Source organism: Stegostoma tigrinum, chromosome 9 (assembly GCF_030684315.1).
Source record: "Stegostoma tigrinum isolate sSteTig4 chromosome 9, sSteTig4.hap1, whole genome shotgun sequence".
Lineage (NCBI taxonomy): Eukaryota > Metazoa > Chordata > Chondrichthyes > Orectolobiformes > Stegostomatidae > Stegostoma > Stegostoma tigrinum.
In genome coordinates this window covers 11,037,079-11,050,310 of record NC_081362.1, presented here as the reverse complement: position 1 = coordinate 11,050,310, position 13,232 = coordinate 11,037,079, and the positions used below count along the sequence as shown (strand labels likewise).

General features: G+C 37.8%; 1 protein-coding gene across 1 annotated transcript in view; it reads right to left on the bottom strand.

Moving 5' to 3' along the window:
• gpcpd1 (glycerophosphocholine phosphodiesterase 1) overlaps window positions 1-13,232 on the bottom strand; it is a 56,440-nt gene that overhangs the window by 30,137 nt on the left and 13,071 nt on the right. Inside the window, exons 6-7 of the mRNA XM_059648813.1 lie at window positions 11,958-12,033; window positions 5,422-5,463 (exon numbers count right to left, since the gene is read on the bottom strand). Coding sequence (XP_059504796.1) covers window positions 5,422-5,463; window positions 11,958-12,033 — 118 coding nt within the window. The remainder of the gene's footprint in view (window positions 1-5,421; window positions 5,464-11,957; window positions 12,034-13,232) is intronic.

Sequence of the window (13,232 nt, the reverse complement as noted above, 5' to 3'; positions counted from 1 at the left end):
GTGAACTTGGATGCTAGCCTTTTGTGATTCAAAGACGAGGATTTGGAAATTCCTGTGTTCGATATCCTTCTGTAGTCTAATTAATAAATATTCAGCTCCTTTATTCTTTCTGCCAAAGTGCATAACCTCACATTTCCCCACATCATATTCAACCTGCCAAATTTTGTCCACTCACTGAATCTACATTACTCTGCAGACTCTTCAAGTAATCCACACCACTTACCTTCCCAGGTATTTTTGTATCATCCACAAACCTGCTTATTGCACATTTATCTCATCCCAGTCATAAATATATATTCTAAATGATCATGGCCCCAGCACTGGTCCCTATGGCCCACTTCTGGTTACAGGGTGCCATCTTGAAAATGCCCCATTACCTAACTCTGCCTTCTATTATTTAGCCAATCCTTGATCCACTCATTTACCTCCAGCAACACCCTGGGCTCTTACCAAATTAAGTAGATAACGTATGGTACCTTGTCAAACACAGAAAATCCAAGCACATCACAGCCACTGTTTCCTTTTCATCTATCCTGCTTACTATTTCCAACAATTTTAACAAATTTGTCAGGTATGATTCCCCCTTCATGCTGACTGCTTGATCAAATTCTGCATTTTGAAACGCTCTGTTACTACATCCTTTATAATAGTCTCTAACATTGTCCCAATAACAGAAGTTAGGCCAGACCTGCAGTTGTGTTTTTTTTGTCTCCTTTTTTAAAGGAAAGGAGTTATACTCTAACAAATACTTAAGCAACATATGTGCCTCTGCAGATTAGAATCTAGGGATTCCTGGAAGCTTACTATAAGAGCATCCACCATCTCTGCAGCTATGCCCTGTAATATCCTGGGATATTGGTGCAATGCCCTTTGGGTGGTTGGTGAGGACTCAAAGGGCCAAATGGCCTAATGGCCCATTTCCGCACTATAGGGATTTTACGATACACCAAATACATATCAGGATTTCTTCCTAATGATTTTCAGTGTCTTTCAGATTGAAGATGAGATCACATCTGATGGGCATAAAAGATTCTGGAGCACCTGAATAAAATGTGTTTCCTAATGTCTTAGTTAACATTACTATTTGTTGGATCCTGTACATATAACTACATTTCCTTACTTCACCAGTCACTACACCGTATGTCTACATTATAAAGATGCTTTACAAATGCATTATTTCTTATCTTCAATATTTGGACTGGAAAAAGCCTGATGAAAAACCTTGGAAATTATCTCCACAGAACATTTTTCTAGATAGTGATTCACTCTGATATGTCCTTCTTCACATCATACACCAGAGCCAGACAAAATGTGGAGACACCGTGCCAATGAGGTGGCTAAAGGCACTAATGCTATCGTTCACATGGGTACAAATAACCTAAGAGTTAGCCAGAGATTATGAACAACAAAATGATTTGGAAAAACAACACGGAACAATGTGCTACAAGTTGTTTCGCTGAAGGATGAGAATTTGTTGCAATCAGCTATAATTAAGTCCGTGAACAGCAGTTAACAATTATAAAAGATTGATTACCCAGTGACAATTACTGATTAAGCATTTTAAAAAAGACAAATACTTAGAATAAACACCACCTTAATTAAATATGCAGAGAACAGTACCAGAGACAAAGTATTGTATTTCATTATCAGCAATAGATGATTGAGAAGGATATGCAGACACAGATCGCTTGTGCCAAATTTTCACAAAACCCCACTCACAGATATACAAATACAATTACGTGACAAAGGGAACCAAATACAGAATACCCTCAGGGACAATTTTTTTTTTTAAAAAGAGAAGTGCCTTAGCTACATTCAGCAGCTGACCCATAAAGGAGATGCTGGTACATATGAGCAATAAACATTGATCATTTAGATAAGGACATGTACAAAAAAAATCATTAATGTTCACAATTAAGAATGACAAACTAAAATTAATCAAAGGATAGAGAAAGGAGTTACAACAATTGAATAGCAATCTTTACTTATTTCAAGACTGCCAATTCTGTTGGCACAACTAAACAACTCAAGAATGTTTGCAAGATCACACGCTTGATTTTGTGCTAGTAACAACAGTGAACTGTCAGCATTTGCAATCATTCCTCCTCTGCAACGGACAGCAATTTCAGAGAATGTACAAGTGCAGTTAAATGTAGAAATCCTGATTTTTTTAAAAAAATGAGCTTGTGCATTTAATTGCATGTAGAGAAGAAACAGAAAGTTTCCCTATGGACTGAAATCAGAGAACAGCACTCTTACACTCGTAGTTTTTAAAATACAAAAATCCTTGAAATATTTTATCTTGCTGAAATAGGTGCAAAGGAATCTAGCGTACATGGTTACGCTAATGGCCTGATAAGTGATTTTGTGTTTGTTGGGAGTCAAATTTCTCATTATAAAGGAATTCTACATTTTTCAACGTTATTGTAATGATTACTTTAATTCCACAAATAAGCCCAACTCACTTATTTTACAACCTCTATAATACAACAAACAAAATTGAAAAGATTCAGCTGAAGGCATACCAAGTTGCGTTTAAGGCTTAAATAATGATAAAACTATGTCAATTAATAAATTCAAAGATGTGTTAGCTATCTTCATAGGGGAGGTGCATTATGGTAATTTTACCAGACTTCCAAAGGTGCAGGGCATTGAATACTTCTATGGTGGAGGTATATGGATCCTGTTGGGCAAGGTAATCAAAGTTTGTCAGGGATAGAAGGGAAAGTGGAATGCAAAAGACAAACAAAACAGCCATAAACCTAACTGAATGATGGAGAAGGCTCGAAGGGCTAAATAGCCTTTCCTGCTCTTATTTCTCATACTTGAGTCTGGACCTCCTGGCTTGCTATCTAGCCTTTGATGAACTTCATGGCGTGCTCGCAAAGACTTACAGGACTCTGCTGAAACCTGGCCAAGGGGTAATAACACCTATGTCCTTAAAGTCTTTCCACTGGCAATACCTTCCTCGTCTTGCCATGCCATGACTACTGTAATGACAATGTGGCGTCTGTCACCAGATTACACTTCAACTCAACATCCTTGCTCCTTTTCTGAAACTGTTTGTCAGAGTTTATTACTCTCCTCCTACCTGGAGTCATCAAATCACAAACATAATGTTACCATGAACCCACATCTAAAGTTAAACAGCAACAGTTGACAGCCAATAAAGATGAGAAGCCTCTTCCATGAGACACAGCCCCTTTGCGCTGTAGCTGTAATACTTCAAAAAAAATTAACGCAATACGTTTTATTTGTTTTCAGACTTTTCTATGCTGGTGGTGCAGTCAATGAGATAATTTGTAACTATTATTTTGTACATTCACTTAGCGGCGATTAAAATACAACAGCTTTAAAAATTCATAGCTGACTTTGATGCACTAAAGTACTACAGTCTAACAGGGACACAAATGCAAAGATTATGATACGCTGTTCACATAACAAGGGGTGTCATTATACTATTACGGAGTTAGGCTAATCTACATTTTGGACTTGGAACAAACTCCTCAGAGGGGTACAAGTCCACTTACTGAAGAATACTGACACCAATGCCATAGAATATCTTAAGCAGACCAGAAATTTACAATACCCATATTCTTCCATAAGAATATGAAATTAGCATTAATGCCCTTTCATTTATGTAATGAATATGAATAAATGGAATAAAAGCACACCTGTTTGGTGCATAGTTTAATTAACATTGGTCAAATGTACAATAAATGTGCATAGACATACTAAGCACGTGCAAAAAAGCATAATTTACAACCTCAGTTCAAAATTTCGCTCAGCAATTAATACCAAATCAAAATGATGGGACTAGAAAGTGAGTTGTCCACAGATGGACGATGCATTTATCAGGAACTTTGTGAAATGTAGCATTTGGGATTGTCAGTCACATTAACATCTCAAAGCATACTCAATTTCACCAATGGTGTATAGGGTGGATGCTAAATTTGGACATTCATCACAGGAGTTTATGAATATATTCATATCATCATGAACCCTTAGTAAATAAAAGTAGCAAATGGAAGTACAAGTACAGGGCAGGTCCGTTCTTCAATACTTCCAAAACGACAACTCAAAATTGTAATAACCTATAATCATAGATCAATCCACCCTATGCTGATGGCACAAGCTAAAAAAAAGTTAGCTGGTAATGAATCTAATTATATCTATTGAAGCTAAAGTAAGTCCACTGGTCGTGAGATTGCCAATTAAGTTGTTGAGATAAACAGACAAGGAGCAGCCAAGTTTCAAATCCACTCTAATGAATTTGCTGATATCAATAAGGGCAGATCTGAAGCTCAAACTGCTACTCGTCAAATGTGCACATGCAAACATGCTGTGTGCATTTATTTTTGATGAGGGCTCGACTGGATTTACTTGTATTACTTTAAGCAACCTGCTTATTCAACCCAAAGGCTCAAACATGGAGGCATTTGATAAATGTTATGGCACAATGATGAGCTTAACACTTGGAGTCAGCGAAACCTTTATTTTTGTTTTAAAAAAATCCTATAAATTAAAGACAAGTATTAAAATTCCTCAGCCAAATAGCTAGTTAATGTTCAATGCCTCAATTTGTGTACATGTCCTTGTCACTAAACATTTATGTTTAAATTCACACATACAATTGATCAGATGGCATACTTTTTTCCCCCCCTACAGTAATATTGTACCATGAATAGGAGAGTGCCACATCGTCATGATAGATTTTACTGATGCAGATTCCATTATTAATCTAGATTCAAAAGCTTTAATGGAAACACAAAAATGACAGCAGACAACATTAAAAAGTGGGAACTGAATGCTGTCCCCACATCCTGATCTGCATCTCAACTCTAGTTCAGCTTTATCTTTGTTATGCTTTGTTCTGGTTCCCCACATGCTGTATGTCAGGAGACCGATGGGCACAAAAAAATAAAATCACATCCACTTCATCCATAAATACCTTCTATCTGGAATATTTACCACACTTCATATATCAAGGTTAGATTTAAAAAGGTCATGTAATTTAGGGTCACTGAGTTGAAAGCAATTTGCGATTTATACATTTCACATACAGGTAGGCTTACATGAGGCACTGTTTATCGATTTAGCCTTAACATAGATAAGTTTCACAATAGTCAAATACACACTGCAGTACAGGGCATAAAGCTTCCTGTTCTTATAATGTTTCATTCAACTTACCAGTAGTGCTGCAAAAGATCCTTTATTTTATGATTATACAAAATCAAAACACCGCAGATGCTGGAACCTGGAACAATTGTGCTCTGTAAAAACTCAAAAGGCCCAGTAGCATCTGCGCAAAGAAAAAGCTCATTTATTCAGTCCAAGATGACTCCTACTTGGAGTGGCACCTGAATGTGTTTTATCTCACATTAACATTCCATAATAATAAAACTAATGCAGCAAACTTACTGTGGATTCCAAAATATCCATCATTCAGAATGCACTCTCCTTCTAGAACAGAAAAAATAACATTGGGAGAAGTCAATAATTGTGGCAGTAGAAACATTACCCAGTTGAAAAACAAACAATGCATGCCAGTTTTAAAGCTGGACAAAATTCATTTAAAAAAAAGTACTTTCCCTGATGTAAAGGCATTATTCTTTAAAAACAAAATGCACAGGTGCTTTTTAACCACAGACCTATCTTCAAAATAAAAGCTAAAAACTTTGTACAACACCCTTACTGGGCAGCATACTGTGCACTGAAGGCCATTTCCAGTCATAAAAGTGTAAACACGATTTGTAAAACTAGGAAAAATAAATTGAGTATTTTCATTTCCCACAGCTAGTGAAAGACTGGGAGAATGATGGGGATAATGACAATTGCACCAATTAGCGACAAGGAAATATCAGGCAGTAATAAAGCAAACAACATTACAATTACACAAAGGTTTTAGCTAAGAACACAAGAAATAGGAGGGCTGGCTCACAGCTTCCCAAACCTGTATGCTGTTCAATTTTATTTGGTTGATCAAATAAAGTCCGAACTTCTCTCCATATTCTTTAATTCCCCTACAATTCAAAAAGACCTCTCGATCTGAAGCCGAGTCAAGAACTAAGCAGTCTTCCGAATATGGCACTCCCAAAGGTTCACAACCCTCTAATGAGGGCCACTTTCTTCATTAATCTTAAATAATTGTAAAATGCCTTATTGGTGTGTATGTGTACTGACTTTGAAGAGATCATACTATTGCTGTGAAATTAACTCTAATGCCAAAAAAGGGAAAGTTCAATTATACCACCAGGCAGATCGCAATTAAAATATCATGGATGAACCACTCCACCCTGATGTAAGCCATTTAAACAACAAACATCAGGCAGAAGGCATGCACATGAATTATGCAGCATTCTCACATGCAAATCTTAGCTCTGTGACATAATTAGCATCATCATAGTATTGTAAGTAGGAAGTCATCACGGTGCAACTTCAGCCACCATAACAGCAAGACATGGAAATTTTAAAAGTTTTTCTTTCAAAAATGGGTTAAGAATTGCTTTATCAACCACTGTAATATAATTATAGACTTCTTCTGTGCCCTTCTCCAATGGGGAAACTTATAATAGGGGACAAAGAAATGGCTGAGCAACCGAATACATACTCTGATATGTCTTCACAAAAGAGGGCACTAATCAGACACCAGAAATACTGGAGAATATCAGATGCCAGAAATATTGGAGAATGTAAGGTTTAGTGACAGGGAAGAATTCAGGGAGATCAATATTAGTACGGAAATACTGCTGGGAAAATTGATGGGATTGAAGGCAGGTAAATCCCCATGGCCTGATAATCTATACTTTAGAGTACTTAAGGAAGTGGTTCTAGAAATAGTGGATGCCTTGGTGGTCATCTTCTAGGATTCTATAGACTCAAACAGTCTCTGCAGATAGGAAGGTAGCAAATGTCACTCGAATATTCAAAAAGGGAGGCAGAGAGAAAACAGGGAATTATAGCCCAGTTAGCCTAAAAATCGATAGTGGGGAAAATTCTCAAATCCGTCATTAAATACTTTATAGCGTAGCATTTAGAAATCAGAGTCAGCATGGATTTAGGAAGGGGAAAATCATGCTTGATAGATTTGTCGGAATTCTATGAAGACGTAACTAGTAGAGTTGGCCTCGGGAGCGAGTCACTGTGGTGTACTTGTACTTCCAGAAAGTGTTTGACAAAGTCTCACATCAGAGATTATCATGCACGATTAAAGCTCATGGGATTGGGTAAAGTGTATCAAGAAGGATAGTAAACTGGTTGGCACAGAGGAAACAGTAGGGATTAATGGGATAACAAGAACTGCAGATGCTGGAGTCAGAGATAATGAAGTGCGGAGCTAGAGGAACACAGCAGGCCAGGCCACATCAGACGTACAGAAAAGCTGATGTTTCAGGTCAGAACCCTTCTTCAACTTGGCCGGTAGTAACTAGTGGGGTGCAGAGATCCTTCAGCATGATCTTGCCAACTTAAGTGAGTGGACAAATCAACAGCTGATGCAGCATAATTTGGATAAATGTGAGGTTATTCACTTTGGAAGCAAAAAGGAGGCAAATTACTACCTGACTGGCTGTAGATTGGGAGAGGGAAGTGTGCAATGGGACCTTGGTGTCCTTGTGCACCAGTCACTGAAGGGAAGCATGCAGGGGAAAGCAGTGAAGGGGGCAAATGGTATGTTGGCCTTCAATGCAAGTGTTTTTGAGTACTGGAGCAGGGGTCTATTGTTGCAGTTATACAGGGCCTTGGCGGGGCCACACCGAGAATACTGTGAGCAGTTTTGGTCTCCTTTTCTGACAAAGGATGCTCTTGTTCTTGAGGGAGTGCAGCGATAGTTTACCAGGCTGATTCTGGGGATGGTGGGACTGACATATGAGGAGAGAGATTGACTAGGTTAAGAATGTTCTCGCTAGAGTTCAGACGAGGGGGGGAAGAGAGAGAGAGAGAGAGAGAGAGAGAGAGACACACAGAGTCTCATACAGACTTAAAATTCTAACAGGACTGGACAGGGCAGATGCAGGGAGAATGTTGCAGATGATGGGTGTTTCCAGAACTAAGGGTCACAGTCTGAAAATTTAGGGTAGACCATTTAAGATGGAGATGAGGAGGCAATTCTTTACCCAAAAAAAAGTGGCAAATCTATGGAATTCATTTCCACTGGAAGCAGCTGATGCCAAAACACTGAATGTATTGAAGAGGCAGCTACATAAAGCACTTGGGGACAAATGGGATCAAAGGTTATGGGCAGAAAGCAGGATGAAACTACCGAGTTGGATGATCAGCCATGATCATGATGAATGGCCTCCTCCTGCTCCTGTTTCTACGTATATTTCTATTCTGCAACTAGCTCAGCAGATCTGTACTTGTACTTATCCTGAACCTGATTTTATTCAAAGGAAACTTCCCTACAACATGCCCCTTGACAAAAAATGTGACCAGCCAAAGAATAATTTTAGTAATTTGTGTCTTCATTAACAGATCTGTCAGCAAAAGATTGTTCAAAATTAATGGAAAGTCTTCGCGCTACACTATTTTGCTAATATATTTTTGGATAGGAGCATTAGTTAGATGAAATACTTTTAAACAATGCTCTCATAGTTATTTCCCTTACCTATGCACTTGTTTTAAAACTCATGCAAAGCTACTAAACTGGTGCAAGACTAAAGTTGCTTTAAATTAGATATTCAATAACACTACCTGGATACTTCTGACCTGACACGAACTCTAGCATTTCAAATGACCCTCACTGTGATTGCAGAACAGTTAACAGACGTGAAAATCAATCTGACAATTGCTCAGCCAGTAAGAGCTCTAGAATGGGGCCTTCATTCACTTCATCTCTTTATGGGGATTACATTTGGCAAATGCAGTACTGATGACAAACTGCAAATAATATCTTCTTACGTGATTTTTTTATTAAAAAAACTTGAATGCTGACAACTATCCCACTCTACATAGCTTTAACTTTATTGATACCTTTATGGGAAGACTCAATAAAAAGGGAAAGAATATGTCAATGACATACAGAGGAGAATAACAGGACATCTGACACACACAAACACCAGCAGTGGCCTAAGGGGCTGAATAACGTGTCTCGGTATTCCAATTTGACATTCTGGAACTACGTGTTGCTAGACAGACAGTAGCAAGACCAATGTATTTGACTACATTTGCGAAACTCCAGTTCCCTATTTCGTGTGCTCTTAGATATCCAGTGTCAGGGTCTGGATATGAGGCCTTCAGAGCTCATGTGCATGCATGACAATACCTTTTTCATTCGAGTCTCCTTAATGGCTTACTCCAACATAGCAAAGACAAGTAGCCCGCACACAAAGGAATAGATAAATAGAAACAAGGGAACCTCTGTATACAATCAGAATTTAGATCACTGAACAGTTTCATCACAAACATTATCTTTGTAAACAATCAGGTTTAAACAGAAACATTGAGTCTCAAAGACTGAAGTGCCATTCTTCTAGAATTTTTTAAAAAATAGATTGTATTGATACCTGACATTCAAGTGCTACAGACATTTGATATCCAAAGCTGTTTACCGCCTTCACAGTAGATGTAAAATGTAGGATTTACTACATTTTCAGACACTCGGACAGAATGCCAAAGCTACGCTGCATGAGAAATCTGCACTAATGCAGTTTTATATTCTCAAATTGGATATACTGGGTCCTGGGGTTTGCTTTGAGACCAGCCTCAATTGGACAGATGGAGGCAAAACAGAAAATGGAATTCTGAACTATATATTTCTATTAGCACCAGAACCCAGGATGATGCAGCGGGAGTTGCTGACTCAAAAACACAGAGGGTTAGCATTTTAGGATTAGATTCCAGTTTTAACAAAATTGCAACAAAGACAATGGTGCACTCTGGGAACACTTTTGTCAACTGCATTGCAAATATCAATAAAATTGATAAAAATGGGTTAGTGAGGTGCTATGAGGAAGTTGACTTTTCTTTACTAAAGAAATTGAGTCAGTCACACACTCCAGACTACAACCTGAATGGCCCCTGGTCAGACAGAAGATTTACCTTCTTATAGCAATATCAAAAAATCTAGTGGCAGGCCCAAAAGGTGTCCCATTTTCCTGAAGCAACTGAACATGTTACTACCTGAACGACAGCTGGGAGAACTGAGCCTCTAGTGCTGTATGCATCCTCAAAGACTTTTCTTCAGAATCTGATATTACTTAGTGCTGGTTGTATAGATGGTTACTTTTTCGGGTTTATACACCCTGCTTCTAAATATTGTACTCACCTGCAATTTAATTCAATTCTTCGATGATTTAATTGTTTTCTTCTTCAGTACTTAATGCAAACCTTAATAAAAAAACTTAATGGCAAATTAGGTGCAAAATAGCACACTCAGTGGCAGCACACAGGGAAACAGCTAATGTGCTCTAGGTTTCGAAGAGGAAAGCACAGCTGTGGTGTTGCACACAAACTGTGGAATGCTAGGCCAGAACAGGTGAACTGCATTCCTTAGCAAACCAACATTGCAACTTCTTTCACTCAACATGAGAAGACTGGATGCTTCCCAGTAGCTTATGAAATTGGTTTCAGGGATGCAATAGAGCTAAAGGGTCACCACAAGAAAGGGGACCAAGAAGTGGAAGAATGCTTTAAGAAATACTTACAAAATAAAACATTGTATTTTGAAGAAATCCAAATCTTTAGTTAGAATTACGTGTACAGAATACTCGATAGAAAGCAAATCTTTACATGATTATTTAAAGTTACTTGGGACTAGGGCAAAATTTAATAGTAAAATAAATTTGAAGTTTTTGATCTTTGTAAACAAACAGACACTCTGGGGCAAAAAGTGACAGTCAATAGAAAGTGGTACTAGCTAAAATTTGTGTATGCAAGAAAAACAGCATTGAGACTAAACACTTCCACAAATGCAATAAATATCAGTGCAAGTGCAGCACAGTGAAGCATTTAACCCACCGTAGCCACATACAATAGCACCTTTTTAAATATTTGAAAAAAAATTTGTCCAGTCAAAACAATGCAGGAATACATTGTCCATCAACATGAATTGCTACCAATACATAATTAACATTGTAGCAATACAAATGTGAGGTACGCTATCATTTTGAAATTATGATTGAAACATTCTAAGAAAGCTTAATTCAGCCTTGGTAATAAAATAGCACCACTCTTGCATATAAATTCTACCGGATATGGTAAAATTGAGTGGTCCAGGAATATAGCTGATTAATGCTTCAACATGAGAGGTAGAAAGGCTGTACCCAAAATCTCTCTCACTCCAAATTACCAATGGGCAAAAAGTACCAGATAAAAATGCAGCAGCTTTTCACCAAAGAGGTGATGATGCCAGTGCTTGTGTAATCAATAAGATTTAAAAGATAACAGATTACACTGCATACAGGTTCACATACCCCTACGGTCAGTAATGACAGCAAAGTGTCGACCATCTGTTTAACCTCATTTATGGGGAATGGTGCCAAGAGAGCCAAAAACAGAAAGGGAAAATAAATTTAAAATGGGTTGGTGAACAGTTTATGCTAAATAATTTTTCGAAGCTTGGAAATCTGAGTCAATATAGAGCATTGTGCAGAATCAATAAAATAGACCTTGATGCAAAACAGCTTCTGTGACGTATTTTAAGTTTCATTTGGAGTTGTCAGTGAAGTTCAGAACATCCAAAATACAAATGAAGAGAATAACCATAAAGGTACACAAATATGCAAGGGAGGAATAAACGACTGTTTAGAAGCGCTACTGATCATATTTCCATCCCAATATGACAGATGGTTGGTTCATAAAAAGTCAGAAATATAATGTGGGGGCAAATACTGGTGTTAAATAATATATTTCAAGTCAAAAATTAAGTGATTATTGTCAGATGCTTAATTTTATCACATGTACCTCTGCTATTGCCAATCTGGCAGATAACAGAAACTCAATACACTGTAGTGACATACCCGACGGATTAAATGATCGTGGATGAGGATGAGTCTCCCACTTGTTGACTAGCACTTGCCGAAGATCAGCAGGGTTCTGAGTCAAGTGATAAAAAGATTAAAGCCCTTTATCATATTACAAAAGGACTAGAAGAAAATTCAAGCTCAGAGGACAAGCGATAAGTTTTTTAACTACTTCTGGGAAAGTGTTTACAATTTTTTCATCATGTGCTTTTCATGTAATAACATGACTGACTGAAGTTACCGGTACTGCGGATAACAACCAATATTTAAACTGGATTGACCGCAGTACATCTTAATAACAGCATATCAGAGCACCAACAGTTGGCACCAAACAAGAGATGCAGATTTGAACTTCTCACTGAAGAGTTCCAATCTCAACATTTCTGTCATAGGTCCCATCAATTCCCTACAGAGGAGAGAAAAGTTGGTATGATTGCTATTGTCAGGTTATTGTCATGAGCTTCCAACTGGCTGTCTGACAGAACAGCAGTGCTGGCAGATGCATAGGAACAGGCTGCCAGGTCTGCAGGAGGTGCATAGCCCAGCAAGACCTGCATAGGAAATAAAGGGATTAGTTATTTATGTAAATCACCATACATGCACCATACATACAATTACAAATTGCAGCTTAGACTCACTCTTCAACATTACAAGTAATGGAAAAAAATTACATCAAACTACTGATATATTACGATTGCTGAAATAACAATAAACGCAGTACTCTTAAAGTTGAAGGATCAAGGTAGTATATGGATTAGAACATTCACTCCAGGGACCAATGAGACAAGTCTCTGCCCTCTGCTAACTCTTAACGATCTACATGAAATAGCTGGGCACACTGTGTGGTATGAATGCATGGGCCCCCCATTTCTGATTTTGCTTGTAAGGAGGAAAATAATGACAGGTGTGGGAAGTGAGGCAAAAAAAAGCAAAGTTGGACAAAATATGTGACACTATGGCTTGGCACTGAGAAGTGGAAGGTGTTCCCTTATTAGAACCTACAAAAAACTTAAAGGAACACAAAAAAAACCAAGCAAAAATTCACATAAGCAAGCCCTAAATTTCATATGTATTCTTCCTATAACAATACTCCATCCATTACAAATTTTAAATACAAGTAAATTCGGGAAAAATTATCAAGATTTAGTTCATTTGCTTAGTGGTCAGGGCCTATCTGTGCATCCAATAATTAATATAAACCATACAGCTTAAAAATAATTCAAATGGCCACACACATACAAAGTTCTTCTTGAAAAATGGGAGATTTGTGCA